The 18,454-nt window shown below is 40.0% G+C and overlaps 1 protein-coding gene across 13 annotated transcripts in view; it reads right to left on the minus strand.

Moving 5' to 3' along the window:
- ASPH (aspartate beta-hydroxylase) overlaps nt 1-18,454 on the minus strand; it is a 213,038-nt gene that overhangs the window by 62,437 nt on the left and 132,147 nt on the right. For all 13 annotated transcript variants that reach the window (XM_035708219.2, XM_049103940.1, XM_035708218.2 and 10 more), the window contains 2 exons: nt 11,285-11,370; nt 4,563-4,649 (listed from right to left, as the gene is read on the minus strand). In XM_035708219.2, coding sequence (XP_035564112.2) covers nt 4,563-4,649; nt 11,285-11,370 — 173 coding nt within the window. The remainder of the gene's footprint in view (nt 1-4,562; nt 4,650-11,284; nt 11,371-18,454) is intronic.

Here is an 18,454-nt window from a genome sequence, read left to right on the forward strand (position 1 = left end):
AAAATGGGTAGTGAAATACCAGAGGGATAAAGAGGGGAACATGTAAGATGGTAGTCAAAATCTCATCTAATTTAGCAAACTATAATTTGAAGAAACCACTTGAGGAAAAATGATACTAGTTAGTGGCTAAAAGTCACATATAACATGTTTTTCTCAGAAAACCCTATTTAACATGTTTACCTTCTTAAAATAAAGTATGTGCTGCAGTCAATATATAGCTTCCTGATGAGCCAAAGTAAAGCACAACTCCACAATTTGAGAACATGGTAAGAAAACGATCCATTCCTTCCCTATCCCAAAATGATGAGGGTTAGAACTGAAGCAGTAGTGAAAGAAAGACGTGGACAGATTTATGACAAAGGAAAAGCGATAGGACAAAATCTCTAGATTAGAAAAGGACAATTCACTCTTGCTTGATAGAAAAAAGCTTCAGAATATAACACTATCTGTTCATATCTGTAAATCTGTAAATGTAATGTCTCCATTATAGACCTATCAGCCAGGACAGAAAACCCAATGTCAATGACCCACACTGCCTGCCCCTATGGCCTTCAGTATATTCATATGCTGGCTTTTCTGTTTAGGCATCAGTTTCTTGTGAGTTTGGCTATGGTGAGTTAACTCCCCAAAACATGATCATTCATAAATGACTTCCCAGAATGACAGAGTCCTGGAGCTGAGAGAGCCATTTTGAGACCATGTAGTTCAGCCCTTTAAGCTATCGAATAGATCCTGGATCTGGAGGGTCTCTTCAAGGTTAGTGCAAGGACAAATGTCTACCAAGGCAATCCTTCTTTATAGAAATTGGAATAAATATCAAACTAAATTCAATTCTGAAGAGTGAGGAAGATGGTGTAATTTGTTTACCTTGTTCCCTCCCCTCTACCTATAATTCTTTCATGTTAGTGGAGTAAAAACATTTTATAACTTCCAAAATTGGGAAAACATCAGTATCAAAATGACATATATTTCTTAAATCCTTTTGAATGAAAGTGATACACTTGGCTTTGAAAATCAAAATTGTACAAGATTTATTGTTATCAGTTTAGCATCTGTACATAAAATGATTTGGGCAGAAACTGAACATTTGTTCCAGGATGTTTAACATCACAAAGCCTTTTGTTGACTTGAACTAATTCAACCATCCAAACTTCCTAGGAGATGTGTCATTTTCTGCCTCAGAGGCATTAATGGTTTGTGTAAGATAATAAAGTGAATTGAGTTTATAATTTAAGATGTTGTATCTGATGTTCAGGGAACTTCATCAAAATTGATTTTCACAGTGATCCAAAGAATAAGACAATATCAGTGCTGCTTCACAAATTGTAGTTTGTAAAAAACAAAAAAAACAAAAAAAACAAATTGTAGTTTGTATTTAACTTAATATTACTGAATTAAAAAAATTTGTTGGGATATTCCAGCATAATTGTTTAATTTGCAAACAAAGGATGAAAGAGTTATCATTTATTCCTCCCTATAAAACCCATCTTCTTTTGAATTCTTATTTTTAAACTCCTACACATTTCAAATCTTTTAAATTACTCTATTAAAATTTAATTTACCATGTCTAAATTTTACTTTATGCCACATTAACATTAATATCAATAACACCTTGTAGCATAAAAGTTCCGAGATAAAAAATATTGCCTGAGGCCTATCACTCAAAATCCTACAGTTAAATGAGGATACAAATCCAGCAATCACCATGTGTGAAAGTACTGCATTTATTTAGCCTTTGGCACCCATAATTACTATCCTATACAAAGAAAAATTCCAAAACACAAAGAATTTTTGCCAAAGTTCGATTAGCATTTGCACCAATCTTTATTCTCTATAGTTAATATGTTTTCTTAGTCCAATGACTATCAGTACTAGTAACAAAGCTCATCACTTATTTGCACAGGCATGATCTTTTGGTAACAAACACAGTATCTTTTGCTTAACAGCAATACAGTTTAGCAATTCAGAGGACTAGTGACTGAATTACAAAAATATATTTGTTGTCTACTACCCCTGGTCTGTACCATGGACAGGAGGAAGTTATTTGCGTTAATTTTTCACAATCTTCACTTATTAACATTTAATTAATACGTTTTTAATGGGGAGGTAAGAAAAATTTGAGCACCTGGAGCAAGTAGTCACCCCTTTAGCTCAGAACAAAGTATATTTGTTTTTTTTCCACAGATATGTTAGTTCCTGTGTGAGTGCCATATACAAGTCACCACACTGACCCCCTACAAAGGGGTGTTGTCAGGTTCTCCTTGGTCTGGTAAATTTTTGTAGCTCTGTCCCTATGATTTCCCAGCAGGGTTGACAATTTCATCCCACAAGGTGGGGGATAGAAACACACTGTGTATCAGCCCTGCCAGACACACTGTGTATCAGCCCTGGCTTTTATCCTGAATTCCATACTTCACAAGTTCAATGTTTCCTTGACATGTGCAAAGAACGTTCAATAGGCATCACAAACTTTACAGAACAAAAAGTGAATTCTTGACTTTGTACTTCTCCAAACCCGTTCCTCCACCAGTTTTCCCTGTTAGTAACCAGCAGTAACCAGCATTCTCTCTCTCCTCATTTGGCCAAATCAAAAACCCAGGCCTCAAGTCTTGTCTTTTCTGACCGTTACACCTGAGCTAACATTAAGCCCTCTCCATCATTTCCTCATCTCCACAGTCATGGCCACAGTCTGTGCCACCACCCCTTGAGCACTCTTGTAATAGTTCCCTATTCTTGCTTCTCCCTTTTCCCCACTAATCTATTCTCCACTCAAGAACCAAAACAATACTTATGAAAAAACAAGATGGCCAAATCCATGCATAAACCCTTCAATGCTTCCCAGGACACAGAGAATATCATCTGTGAGGTCCTGGCCTCATTTGCCCTACTTCCTCTTCCCTCAGCACACCCTTCTTTCTGTTTTTGAACTTTTTTTTTTTATAAGATTTTATTTATTCATGGGGACACACAGAGACAGGAAGAGACATAGGCAGAGGGAGAAGGAGGCTCCTTGTGGAGAGCCTGATGTGGGACTCAATCCCAGGAACCCAGGATCACACCGGGAGCCAAAGGCAGACACTCAACCACTGAGCCACTCAGGTGTCCCTTTTCTTGAACTTCTCACACCAACATTACTTTCCTGTATCAGCCTTTGCCCTAGCTCTGCCCTCTGCCCACACAACTCCTTCAACTACCTCGTCACATCTCAGTCACCTGTCGCCTCCATAAAGAGGCCTTTTCTGATCAACTTACCTAAAGTGCTGTCTGCCCTGTCCCCTTCAAATCACATTATGTGCAGCCAGAAAAATCTTAATAGGTATGCTCTTTTCTTTATGATATAGATTATGTAAGATGCTCTAATATATTTATGTTTAACACTTTATAATATCCTTCAATATATATTCCTCTATATATTTATTTAGGGCCTTGCTCAAATGTCACCTTCTTGGTAGACTTTTCCCTGATACCCTATTCAACATATCAGCTCCCTCACACATCCTATCTGTGGCTGTACTCTGCTTTTTTTAGGCTCCCTTAGTACTTCTCACTAACGAGCATCTATATTTTACTTATTTTGTCTCATGTACCGCCTTTGTCACTACAATGAAAACTCCGCATGTTTTGCTGGTGACTGTATCAGCCGTGCCTACAACAGAGCCTGGCAGGTAGTGGGCTTTCTCTACATGATTTTTGACTATGTAACTTTGAAAATACCTCCTACTGGAATATAAGATCCATGAGGACAGAGACCTCTGGAGTGTTCATTATGATAATCCCAAGGTCTAGAAGAGCACGTGGCACATGGTGGCTTTATGCAACCACAGGTGAATGTGGAAAAGCTTCACAAAATGAGGATCTGGATGATGGGGAAAGTCAGGGAAGAAAGAAGATGAGGGCGTGGAGATAGGGAGAAGGTAGCTGGTAATATAATTCTGTTTTACATTCTCAAGTCTTTCCTAAGCACACATACAGTCTCTAGTTGCAAGACTGAGGTTCTTAAAGCTTGGAGGAGCCCACAGTGAAAACTAGGTGGAATGGGCCGTGATGGTGATGGAAGATCAGGGACAAAAAAGTTCTTCTTTCTTTTCTTTTCAAACCCAGAGAGAAGCCAGATGGAGGGAGGGCAGGAAAATGTTAACTAAATTCACCAGTACACAATAGTAATAGTTAATTGTCTTACCTAAAATGGTATTTCTTTAAACATTTTTTAAAAATTTTATTTATTTGACAGAGAGAGAGAGAGAGAGAGAGAGAGCGCACACACACAAGCAGGGAGAACAGCAGAGAGAGAGAGAGAGAGAGAGAGGGAGAAGCAGGCTCCCTGAGTTGGGACTCAATCCCAGGACCCTGGGATCATGACCTGAGCTGAAGGCAGACGCTTAACTGACTGAGTCACCCTAAAATGGTATTTATTGCTTGAGTTTACACATATGCACAAGAAATTAGTTCTGTATATAAATTAGAAGGGCAAAGAGAAATGCAAATAGTGGGCAGTGAAAATCCAATTACACAGAATACAAGGACATCGATAATATTTTCTACATAAGAGGGTTTTTGAATACCTGTGCCTTTCCGTATCTTGCCCGCGGACTCTGTGGGTATTTGTGAACTAGTTCTTGGAATGCACTCAATGCTTCCTCAATTTTTCCCTGTTAGGAAGAGGTAGTTACATAAATGTAATAAGTTCAGATGCATAATGTTATTCAACATGGTTTTTTAATATTCACCAAGTAGCATTGTTAAAATTTTCTGGACTCCATTCTGAGTCAAGAGACAGTTTTATCTAATATTTAAAAAAACTAATGAGTTCAGAAAATACAAAAGTAAAATTGAAGATAAATATGTTTTTTTAAAAAATAGAAACCTGGCAAATGATGGACTTTTTGTCTTTGTTGTAGAAATTGCATTTTCCCTCTATATGCACAGTTCTTAAATGCATTATCTTTTCATTTTCTTTTTAATTGAAGTACAGTTGACACACAATGTTACTTAGTTTCAGGTATACAACACAGTGATTATATAACTCAATATATTGTGCTGTGCTTATCACAGTGTAGCTGCCATCCATCACCATACAATACTATTACAGTAATACTACCCTAAAGAATATTGACTATATTCTTGAATAAAACATTTAGGTTTTTATGTTGGGGGAAAATACTGCTGGCAGCTGGAATGTCTTGGGGTCTGCAATGAGAAGTATGAATTATATGTTGGGGTAATTCAACAGATTATTGAATTCTACGAGTATTCTCATAGAATGACAAGGCCCCTTGGCCATGGTAGCTGTCACCCACTGAACTCCAGAATTGATTTCGCTTGTCTGGTTGCCTCAGGAAACTCATGACTCTGTGTCATGTGACTCCTTCCAAAGAAGATGGTCCAAACACCTCTGATAGGTCCCAGACTACCACAACATGAAAAGAAACAGAGTATGATATGAAACAGGTAAACTTGGTGAGGGTCTTGGGTATGAGGAACCCCTCTCCCCATGACACTCCATCCATGGCCATTCCACGGGGGTGAAACAAACATCTCCTGGTTTCTAATGGATGGCCACAGGTTAAGGATATTAGGACCCATGGGATTGAGACAGATTTTCTGAGATGAACTTTCGTGACACTTCAGCTCCCTATAAATTGGTAGATCCATTCATTCCTCCTATAAATGGAAGCTTACTATTGGTTTATATGTTTTGACGTTCCCTGAGTGAGTTTTCACACAACAAAGTTTACCTCACAAATATGGCTATGCAAAGCAAACCATACAGGACTCCCCAATTGTTATTTACACCTATCTCTGAAAGACTTCACTAAATTGTGAAAGGTCGGGCAACATCCATATGAAAATTACTTAAAATCATTTTTTAAGGCAGATATCATCGAAGGAGATTTTCTTTTCCTCTCATCACATGCCCATAAGTGGTGCTGAGGGATTGGTGGAAAACATATGCAGAGTGTAGTGGCCACGAGTGCCAGCTCCAGAGCCAGACCAACCGGGCAGAGTCTGGTTTCCACCACTTGAAAGGTGTATGACTTCTGGCAAGTTATGACTTTGCTTCAAATGCCTCATCTGTAAAATGGGGATGAGGGTCCTCAACTGCCTTGTGGAGTTGCTGTTACAGTTATATCTGGTAACACAAATAAACCAGACACTGTACCAAGCATGTGGTATATGGGGAATGTGTGTGCAGCACAAGACAGTGGGGGCTGTCCCAGAAGAGCCTTTATCTGATAGGGAGGCAGGTTAATGCAGACAATGAGGACTTGGTTGTAGAGATAAATCAGGCCAGAACACATACTCTCTATTACATTTATTGTCAGAAATTATTGCATCGCTATTTAAAGTACCCTGTCTTCTCACGATATTAATTTCTTCAATTTTTTTAAGCAAATATTTTTAGCTTCATGGTGAAACTGAGAGAAAGTATAGATTTTTCATATACCCACCACGTCCCCAACACACACTACCTCCACCATGATTACCATCCTGCACCACACTGGTACATTTGTTACAATCAATGAACCTACACTGACTGACATGTCAAAATTAGCCAACGTCCATAATTTACCTTAGGGTTCATTCTTGCTGTCCTATATTCTATGGGTTTGGACAAATGTATACTGACTGTATCCACCATTATAGTATCATGCGTATGAGTTTCACTGCCCTAAAAATCCTGTTTTTTACCTATTCATCCCTCCCTTCATCCATGTTTAAGGGATGAAGAATTCAATGTTAAATATCTTTTTCTTTGTGACTTTCTTCTAATTGCCCTGTATTAGAAGAAAAAGAAGGGAATTATTGATTCCAAGCAAGATAAAAATGTAGGCAGGTGAATTCTTAGGTTCAAAGTCTGTGGCTTGAGTCTCTGCCCTCTGGGTCCTTGGCTCTGGCTACTGAGTTCTTGTCTCCAACTCCGTCCTTGGACTCCTCTTTCCTTTCTATTGAAAGGGTGATTGATTAGTTTTATCAGCCTGTTTCCTGCTTGTAGAATTCTGGGAATCTGCCAGCTTTCTTTCCGTTTGCCCTGTGTCTCTCTCAGGTGGCAGTGCTTCTCCTGGTATGATATTTTCAACAGCCTTGTGGGTCTCTTGGGTCTGTCACTGGGATTCACACCATTCAAAGAGTCATCTCCACACCCCCTTCCAGGATCATCCCATCTCCGTTCCTGGCTTCTGCTAGATGGTGGGGTAGATCCAAGAGTCACACATCTGCTCTCTTCCGGAAAAGGATGTCCAGCACGCCCTTGGCCTTCTCTCCAGAGTAAAATTTCTTAACAATGAACTTGCTAATTGTAGCATCTTCTGTAATCTGGATAGACTAAGAAATTTCCCCAAATTATCATGTTCTGGCTCTTTTTTTCTTTAACAGTTCCTTTTCTAATTATCACTTTCCTCTCATATTTTACTATAAGCAGCAAAAAAGAAACCAGGCCACATCCCCAACACATGGCTTAGAACTCTCCTCAGCTAAATATCCAAGTTCACTGCTTACAAGTTTTGCTTGGCACAGGCCCATAAGATACAATTCAGTTAAGCCTCCTGCCACTTGGTACCCAGGACTGCCTTTCTTCCAGTTACAATGACCTGTTCCTCATTTCCTTCTGGGCTTTTGCCAGAAGTGCCCATCCACATTCTGCTTGTAATGATATGTATATTCTCGAAGAGTATTGATAAAGATTTCTCTATGGTGCTCCTCAGCTCTCTCTAGGAGCAGCTTTCACATCCCTATTTCTACCAACAGTCTGCTTAAGACAGTCCAGGCTTTCGCTCTCATACATCTCAAAATTCTTTCAGCCTCTACTTGTTACCAAAGCCACTTCTATATTTTTAAGTATTTGCTATAGTAGCACCCCACTACCCAGCACCAATATCTGGACTAGTTTTCTATGGCTGCTGTAACAAATTACCAGAAATTTGGTGGCTCAAACAAAAGAAATTTATTCCTTAGCGCTCTGGAGAACAGAAGTCCAAAATTAGTTTCACTGGGCTGAAGTCGAGATGTTGGCAGAGCCATGCTTCCTCCAGAGGCTCTAGGGGAGAGTCTGTTCCTTGCCTCCTGACAGCAATTTCCTCACTGTGGATGCATTACTCCAATCTCTACTTCTGTCTGTACATTGGCTTCTTCCCTCTGTGTGCCTTCTCCTATTTTGTCTCCCATTTCTCTCTGCCTCTCTCTTATAAAGAAACACACGATTCCATTTAGGGCCCAACTGAATAACCCAGAATAATCTCCCCGTTTCAAGATCTGCAACTTACATATCTGCAAAGACCCTTTCTTTAAATATAGCAACGCTTAACACGTTCCAGGGATTAGGACATGGATATTTTTTTGGGGGGACCATTTTTAGCTTACCACATGCCTCATGTAACTTAAACTGCAAATGTTGGGGTTATTTTTGTGAAAATCATGCAAAATGCACCATTACCATTTAAAACCTAGGAATAACAATATCCATAACAAATCTGCTAAAGTATTTTATTCCTTTTGGATACTCCCTTAGTTGGCCATCAAGGTTATAAAAATAATGGAGTATTTTGGCTTGACCAAGATGTCCCTCCAATCCTCTTAAGAAGGAGGTTGTGTGGTCTCGCTCAGGGACTGTCAGCCCTGCTCTCACCTCAGCAGGCTGGCAAAGTAAACATGTTTGCTTTTGGTCTGAAAGAATGTCCCCTCTCTAGAATCTTACTAGCTCCTAACATTATTATGCAATTCTTATTGCAAAACTTAAAGGCAGGGTACGGTGCTCCTGAAGAATTGCCTAAAGATCACCTCTTTCAACACAGCTTACATTTTATCCTAGGACCAAGGCAGTTCATTGGAGAGACATGTACTTGGGCCTCCCTGTTTTGGCATGAGGTCAAGGGCTGTGCTGAAGGACATTAAGGCACGCCCCCACGGATGTATTGCAGAATCCACTGGTGCTATGTTAGGGAGGAAGCTGTGCCGTCCATCAGCGTACCCTTTATGAAGATCCACCGCAGAATGTTTCTCTCTGGACTTGGAGAGCAGCTTCTCTGATGAGCACTATTAATCTTAGAATGTGTTGCTACTCCCTTTGTGTTGTGTCTACCCTGTACTCCATTCATCCCAAGCTCCATTCAGCGCCTGTGATGCAAACTTCCATGCGTTGGCCTTACTCTGGCTTTATTATATTTTCGCTTCTCCCTCTCTTTTTCACTTAAAATAGAGTAATAATAAATGACTCTAGCACATAAATGAATGTTTCAGGGTATCATTTCAAATCCTTTCTTCTAGGGTAAGGAAAAGTTTTAAGCTATACATACTACTTTTGAAAATTACGTGATTGCAATAGGAGCTGATCTATGCATTTTTGATGGAAAAATAAAATGACCTCATATTTTCATGTCACAGGGTGCTTAAAGCTAGACATGAACTGAAACTGGACCTCCTCTGTCTGGGGCATACCTCAGCATAGGCCTCAGCTCTTCCAGGGTGGCCAGTGGCATCATCTGAAAATACCAGCCATAAAAAATAACCTTAAAAAAACTTAATTTTGCTGATAATTCATCCAAAAATATGGCTCCCTGCTATTTCAGAATCAAGAATTATAGCTACTGGGATCCCTGGGTGGCACAGCGGTTTGGCGCCTGCCTTTGGCCCAGGGCACGATCCTGGAGACCCGGGATCGAGTCCCACATCGGGCTCCCGGTGCATGGAGCCTGCTTCTCCCTCTGCCTGTGTCTCTGCCTCTCTCTCTCTCTCTGTGTGACTATCATAAATAATAAATAAAAATAAAAAAAAATGAATTCTAGCTACTTCTTCCTCCTTTATTTACCCTGTTAGATATTTGGGGTGCTCCTTGAGGAATGCATCATAATTTCTCCAGATAAGCAAGAACCAGAGAATACCTCATGGAGTGTTCCAGCACTTTTATCCCCCGTTGACTTATCTTACCCTGGGCAACTGAGCTCTTCTTTACCACTCCTTAAAATTACATAAAAATCCTTCTCTAAAGCTGTTCATTTGTCCTTTATCCCAAAAGCCACCTGTGAAATAGGCATCCTACATCTTCACACATGGCATTTAGAAGCAAGAAAATGGAGAATGCCAAATAAGGTGAGGAAAAAAAGAAAATTCCTACTTCAGTTCCATTAAGAAAGGCAAATTTCCCACAAATAGTAGATGGCTTCATTTTGTAAAGTTAAACAAGATAGACACAGAAATCACTGCAGTGATTACACTTAGACACAGTGAACAACAACTTTGCTGCAGTAGTCTTTGGGGTTATTATATTTTTATTGGCTGCTGAAGAGGGTAAGCCAACCTTGGCCTGGGAACCGTGGCTAACTCTAGTTACAGAAGTCTCCATGCTTCCTGGTAAATATGTGGGAAGCATATTCTTGTCCCATCCACTCCTAATTTGTATGTTTCTGTTGTTGCTTATTTACTTACAATCCCCCTATCCCTTCTTTGCAGCCAAGGTCTACTTGATAAAATAAAGCACATTACAGGAAAACTAGTGATCATTATGTCAAGTCTAATTCAAGTACAGAGTAGAGAAAGAGAAATTTCCATGACAAACAAGTGGATGATTAAGTGAAGGTGTTATTAAATGATTATAAATGTTTGACCTGATAATTAGATGACAAATATGACTAAGATAAGAACTTCAATCTAGTGTCAAGTTATTTTTTTAACTGCAGTATCTAAAAACAAACACAAGCAATATTTCAAAATAACTGATAACACAAACCATATAATAGTCACCCAGAAAACTGTAGGTGCATGAAATTAACACCAAGGGAGAAGAATGTTAAACCCAATGTCACTTCGCCTAACAGGAACTACCCTAAGAGTAATGGACTAACTTTTTTTCCTTTTTGTATTGAGGTGCTATACAATTAAAAACGTTCACCTGTATGGCATTTGACATAGCTGATACTTTAGAAAAAAATCTCATCTGATCTTTACAAAAACCAAGTGGGAAGATTACTTACTATTCTCATTTTTTAAAAATGAAACTGAGGCTCAGAAAAGCCAAGTGTTTTATCCAAACACACACAACTAGCAAGTGGTGGTGGTAGACTGGCCCCAAGTCAGCTGGCCTATTAGTTCTACTTCTATTTGGCCACACAGCTGCTATTCTTCTCTTTCGCTTGATTCATTTCATGTGGAATGCTGATGAGCTTGGGGAAAAATCCACACTATTCAAGGGCTGTTTCTCTTATTATTTTTTAACAGTTCAAGAGTAATGCCTGAATTTATTGAACAACTAACCCATTGCACATTTCTGCGCCAAACAAAAACATCAACATACCCTTTTACGAAGTTTTTCTGCAGCATCAAGTTCAGCTTTAATAGTCTTATCAAATTTATTTAATAGTTTAGGCTTCTTTTTCTTAACTGAAAGAAAAAAGAGGTTTTTATTTTGTATTTTTTTGTCTAAGAATAGTGAGGTACAAGTAATGAGAAACCTACCACTGCAGGAACAAGCACACTCCTGGCTCATCTCTTCCCACCCCCATCCTTGTAGGACAGTCAATAACTGCCAAGGGAGATAACACAGTCCTTACATATATGCTCCAGGGTGTTCCTGGGAGCCCGGGTGGGTGGTGGGTGGGTACCCTGAAACTCACAGGGATACTGGCCTAGTTTCTGGAAGGAAAAATGGTAGGTGTGATTTATGAACTCTTATGATCAACTTCTTGGCTAAGTCCAAAAGACTGCTTAAAATAACTTTTGGATACTTCTACAGTTTCTGATCAGATAAAGATAAAAATGGGAAGGTACTCTCCAGGGAGTCGACTAAAACAAAATTTCATAGTCTAGCACTCAAGGTCCTCCTATGTGCATCATGGATTTACCACTCCAGCTATATTCCATACTTCAGCCAAATAGGACCATCCTGTGTTCCCCAAATAAGCTCTATGCCATTTCTGCTGCTACTTTCTCGAAGTTAAATGGCCTATTCCTTATCTTTGTCAATTGAAAAATGCTCATCCTTCAACAGGGAGCTCAAAACCCTTCTGCCTCCCTCACTGCATTCCCTGTCTGGATTGAAGTCCAGAGCCCTCTGCATATCTCTCTTTTCATGGTCCTTCTCTCACATGACCTGTAGTACAATCATTTGTACACTTAGTCTTTTTCTAAACCATAGGCTCCTACAGAGAGTGGCACCATGTCTTGGCTGCAAACTGATTTGGTTCATGCTCACTTAGCATAAAGTCACATCCAGAAGCCTGGAGCAAACCATCCTGTCTGAGGGCTCAGGAGAGTGAAAAGAGAGGGACACAGAAGGGTTCCAAATAGAGAAGAGAACTGGTGGTGGGACAGGAGGAGAAGTGGGTGAGAGAGAGCGAATGAGAACAATCAGAAGAGAACTTCCTCGATGTGCTGACACTGAACCTATACATCTAATAGCTTCTGTTCTCCCCTGTCACAGAGGAGGAGGAGCTCTCCTTCCTAAAGTCCCTCCCCTCCACACACTCACCTGTCCTCTGCCTCCTCCATCTCCTGGGTGTCTCCTCACTTCCTGGCTCTATTCTGAGCATCTATTGTCATTTAATAATGCTGAGGTCTTTGCCTTCCTAAAGCAAGACAAACCTCAGCCTGCCCTCCTCTACCTGCCATCCTCTCTTACCCTCCCCTCACTCCTGGCTGCCTCTCAACTCAAGGTGCTCTGGCTTCCTCACCCAGCACAGTGCACAAGTAAGTCTCTGGAAGAAAGGGTTTAGAGTTAGATGGCAGGGGTCTGAGTCCCGGCTCTGGGACTTCTAAGCTTTGTGACCTAAGCCAAAGTGCTACTAAGCTTTTCTGACTCCTACTTCCCTTATCTGTAAAAATGGGGCTAGTGTTTTTGAGAATTAATATTGCACATGAGTAAGTAGCACAGTGCTTGGCATATTTTAAGTGCTCCATAACTGACAGCTAATGATGTCTATGTCCTCTGCAGGCCCATTTGTTCCTTTTTCTCTTTATCCTACCTGACTGCTCTGTAGCGTCTGGCATAGTTGACTCCTCCCTCCTTCCTGGAATGATTGCTCTTCTTGACCTCTGTGCTGCCCACTTTCCTAGTTTTCTTCCTTATTCTCTGGCCTCTCCATTTCCCCCTTGGTTCCTTTGTGGCTCCTGCTCTCCATTGATCCCTGGGATGTTGTGCTCTCTGGGTCAGTCCTCAGCCCTGTACAGGGCTTTCTTTAACAGTTTGATTTCCAAATGAGCTACATATTAACAGGTCAATTTTCTTTTGCATTACAAAAATCATAAATCCATGTGCTTATGATTTATGACACAGATGCCTTAAGCTCAGTAGATAAGAAATCAAATGCACTATTGCTCACTACTCTATTCTTTCTCAAATTTGCCCTCTTTCAGAGGATGGCATCATATCCATCTGGTTGTCTAAATCACAAAACTGGTTAGAGATGGCAAACAAAATAGGGCAAAGAGGGAACATGTGGACTTGTCCAAACAAACACTGCATGGAATTACTACTATTTTATTTTATTTTTTAATTTTTTTTAGAATTCACTCTGTACATGTCTCCATGCTGGGTGCTTTACATATAACTCCTTTTATTCTCTCAACCTCCCAGACACAGTGAATTTCACTTCACAGGCATGTCACTGAGGTTCCAAAAGGGTCAATCCCTTGGAACCTCCCCTCTCTCACCCACATAGGAGGAAAGGGACACACATTTCCCACTCAAATGGTTTGTTTCTGAAGAGAGGGGCATTTCCCAAAAACTCTTAGCCTCTTGCCTCTCCCCACAGGGAGGTGCTGTGTTCATTGGGTTGGGGGATATAACAAGCTTGTGTGGCTCAGTCCTGCCCTATCTCTTCCTCTTAAGAACACATGTAGAACGCTGAGCTGACCACAATCTTACAGGGAGGCCCCCACAATGGGAAGCTAGACCTGACCCAAGCTGCCTGGAGTGGACAGGTATATCTAATCCTGGGATTTATTATTATTATTATTATTATTATTATTATTATTATTATTATAGGTTTTATTTATTTATTCATGAGAGACAAAAAGAGAGAGACAGAGATATAGGCAGAGGGAGAAGCAGGCTCCCTCTGGGGAGCCTGATGCAGGACTCAATCCTAGGACCCTGGGATCATGCCCTGAGCCCAAGGCAGATGCTCAACCACTGAGCCACCCACATGCCCCACTGGAGTTCATTATTAATAAACTCATTATTCCTGCTTATCTAGACCCCATCTTTCAATTCAGTTGTCATCAGCAAGAAAGGTGACACTCTGATCACCTTTCCTTTATTTCACTCCTTGCACATTTTAAAAAATTGTTATACTCTTTTGTTTATTCCACCTTTCTTTTCTCCCCTCCCTGAACCCTCAGGATCCCTGTTGTTAAAAATATAAATAGCTGAAGCAGAGACTGACAAAATAGTGAATAATGGGCATTTTCAGCTGCATGTCATTATACATTAGCATATATGCTGACGATATGGAAAGCAAATTGATGTTTGACTAAGATGTGAATGCATGGTGGTGAGTTACTGGCTTGTCATCTCAGTACTGACTTATATCTCTCAATTGCTCTTTCTGGTTTTTCAGAAGTGTCTGTCGGCAGAATGCCAGCAGGACCAAGAAAGCCTGGCATGCACCTGACTACTGGGTGTCATTGCTAGGGATCGCTGGTTTTCCATATCTGTCTCTCGTTTTACAAAGTTCACATGAGATTTAACTATAAGAAGGAAAAGCTATTGGCAGTTCAGGACATTCAACATAGTCAGCAGTGATATAATATGCTTGTTAAACAGTCATACACTCTAAATATCTTGATGTCAAGATATTTCACTATCATCACAAAAAAACAGACAAAATATTAAAAATCTTATATATTTCTTCTCATATATCTTTTTTTAGTAGTTCCTATTTCTTTTCTCTGTGAAATTCAAGTTTTGTCCTATCATGACTATTTTTATTTTTAAATGTATAAAAAGCCTAAGACAATTTTCCCAATTCTAAAAAACACAGAGCTCTTCCTTCTTGTTATAGGGAGGCACATGGCCAAGTCACAGAAACAACGGTAAGTTCTCGTGGTTAACGACGAAACCAGGCTTCCCGGTGGTCTGGGCCCCCATTTTTTCATCTACAAATGAGTGACGTGGGCTAGCTGTGTTAAAACCTCTTTGAACTTGGAAATCCTGTGATTTTAATTTTCAGTTGATTGAGATCACATTAATCATCTTTCAAAGTAGACCTAGAAAGTACTGGAATGAATTGTTAATTTTGTTAAGCATGGATTTTTTTTTTTAAAGAAATGGTTTAGATGGAAGTTATTCATGCTATATTAAACTTTGTATAAAAATAATCACTGCCATTGCAAGTATCTTATTTTTTTTCCAAAACCACAAAGGAAAAAAGTACATTTCAGCTGCGTTTCAAATTCTCAGTTCCCTTGCCATGCCATGGTTGAAACATTAAGAGGAAATAAGAAGAAGAGGGACAATAAAGAATAATTAACAGTATAAGCTCTAGTAATACATAGATTATATTTAAAAAATGCTGATTCCCTTTCATTTCCACTTGGGCCACAAATGAAGATGTTTTTATGTTATGGTGTATGGGTCGAATTTGATCACCAACAAAAACAGACAGAGGATCTCTGTATCACTCTATGTTCTTTTTCTTTCTTTCTTTCTTTCTTTTTTTAAAGATTTTATTTATTTATTCATGAGAGACACAGAGACATAGGCAGAAACACAGGCAGAGGAAGAAGCAGGCTCCCAGAGGGGAGCCTGATGTGGAACTCGATCTCAGGACCTCAGGATCACGAACTGAGCCAAAGGCAGATGCTCATCCACTGAGCCACCCAGGTGCCCTGTATTACTCTATGTTCTAAACCCACTGTATTAAAGAGAGTGATGAGGATGGCAATGTCTGCAACATGTAGACAGAAAAACAACAATTTCCTAACTAGTCTCCCTGCTTCCAATCTGTCCCCATGCTCTACACTGTCCATGTCTCCCACTCTTTATATATACCCGTAGATCCCTGAACATACAACATAATAATGAAATTACTGAGAAAGCCATGCTAGCAATCCTGATCCTAGTTACCCACCCAAGAGAAATGAAAACATATATCAAATACAAAGACTTGTATGTGTGTATTCACTGTAGCACTGTTCACAGCAGCCAAAAAGTAGAAAAAAACAAATGTCCATCAGCTGATGAATAGGCAATCTGTGACATAGTAATACAATGGACCACTACTCCACACTAGTCTATAATATGTGTAAGGTACCTCAAATGCATTACATTAAGTAAAAGAGGCCAAATTCAAGAGATTACTGACTGGATGATTCCCTTTATAGAGCATTGTGGAAAAAGGAAAACTGCAAGGAAAGAAAACAGGTAAATGGTTCCAGAGGCTGGGAGTGGGGAAAGGGGTTCACTACAAAGGGTAAAAGAAAATTTGGGGGTTATAGAGTTCTATATCTTAATATAGATGGGTAAACTGTATATAGATGTCTATGTGTATGTCAAAACTCATCCCTGCACTGTTGGAATTTGTACGGTTTGGACTTAGCACATATAAATATGCGTCAATATTGCCTTAACAAAAACATTATAAGGAAGGGACAAGTCACATGATTCTCAATGAGAACTCTTACACATACAACCAGTATGAAAATCATTTGGGCACAAAAATAAAAAAAATTTTTTAAAGTAGTCTTCATGCCCAGCGTGGACCCCAACATGGGGCTCGAACTCATGACCGAGATCAAGATCTGAGCTGAGACCAAGAATCAAACGTTCAACTGACTGAGCCACCCAGGAGCCCTGAAAATTTCATACGTTTAAAATTAAAATTAGGGCAGCCCGGGTGGCTCGGCGGTTTAGCGCCTGCCTTCAGCCCAGGGTGTGATCCTGGAGACCTGGGATCGAGTCCCACGTCGGGCTCCCTGCGTGGAGCCTGTTTCTCCCTCTGCCTGTGTCTCTGCCTCTCTCTCTCTCTGTGTCTCTATGAATGAATAAATAAAATCTTAAAAAAAAATTAAAATTAAAATTAAATCTGACTTTGAGCCTCCCCCTTACCATGAACCTATGGGGAGGTAATTCAAACTCAACCATGCTTAAGAGGCTTCTCCTGCACAAAAACAAGGGGAAAAAAAATGCTCTTCCAGACCCAATAAGGCCCTTGATGACATCTATATATTCTTTTTTTTTTATATATATATTCTTATTTAATATCGCAGCTAGCTTTTTTCTGAAAGAAGCTCTCTTCCTTGAAAATTCTGTCTGTCTCTCTTCCTTGAAAATTCTTTTCCCCCTGCAAACATTCTACTCTTTTGCATAAAAATTATCTAAAAAAATTTTTGACTACTCTTGAACTACACCAAAATGTTGCTGTTCTTCAGTGTTTGTATGCAATGGAGAGAGCCCAAGGCCTTTAGATTAAGACCAACCTTCTTCACTGACTGGTTCATTCCTTCAACTATTTGCTAAAATGCCACTGTGTTCCAAGGACCATGCTGTGCTGGGATTTTGAAAGACCTTCCTCAAGGAGGCTAGTCTTATTGAGAAGAAAGATGTGAAAGGATAATTAACCTTCAGAGGAATGAGTTTAAGGATGGACAAGGAGTGGTGCCAATCTATTTGGGAGGAAGAAGGAAAGCTTCTCAGGGAAACTTAGAACTGAGGCATACACAGGTAGTGGTAGCATTATTCTAGGCAGAGGAGAGTATCTATTTGGTAATTCAGTCACAACTGGGGACTTGTACTTTCATCATTAATTATTTTTCTTGTAAGTAAAAAGCCAAACATCTCCTTCTGCTTGGACGCTAGTGTTTGGTACCATCTATGTGAATGCTCTTATTATGGGAGTCTATTTCCAAAGTTCTGGAAAGCTCAAGGAGGAGATATTGTTCAAGGACTCTGGGTACTGGGTTGCTCTCTCCCCACATCTGAGGATGCGGCCTCAGTGATGCTGAGCCTGTTTCAAGAGCCAGCAGAGGCCTGAAGTGCATGTTTAAGGAGTATAAGTTTTGCTGAGAGAGGATGTACACCCCAACTATAAAAGGGCAACAGCATAGCAAGAATTGGGCTTCTGTCAACATGCAAGACACAAAGTATACAACTGCAGCTCCCTACCCTAACCCAGATGAGGGATTCAAGATGCCAACAGATGCCACACTGAGGGTCATGGCATCGGCTCCTGTCCTGGGATACCATTTTGCTTTTGATGCAATTTTGTGTGTAAATTAAGGACCTTAAACTAACTGTACCCTGAGACAGGAATGGAATGGAATGGAATGGAATGGAATGGAATGGAATGGAATGGAATGGAGAGAATGGAATTTCTCCCATTAAGTCAAAACCCCCCAAATGCTTTATTTATTCAAAGCAGATAATGTCCATCTTGATCTATGTCACAGTTGTGCTTTCTGTAACCAGGTTTACGGCCTTTCACAAACTGGCCTCTAATTTCTGTTTTCTTCTCTTGTTCAGTACCTA

This window comes from Canis lupus, chromosome 29, assembly GCF_003254725.2.
Source record: "Canis lupus dingo isolate Sandy chromosome 29, ASM325472v2, whole genome shotgun sequence".
NCBI lineage: Eukaryota > Metazoa > Chordata > Mammalia > Carnivora > Canidae > Canis > Canis lupus.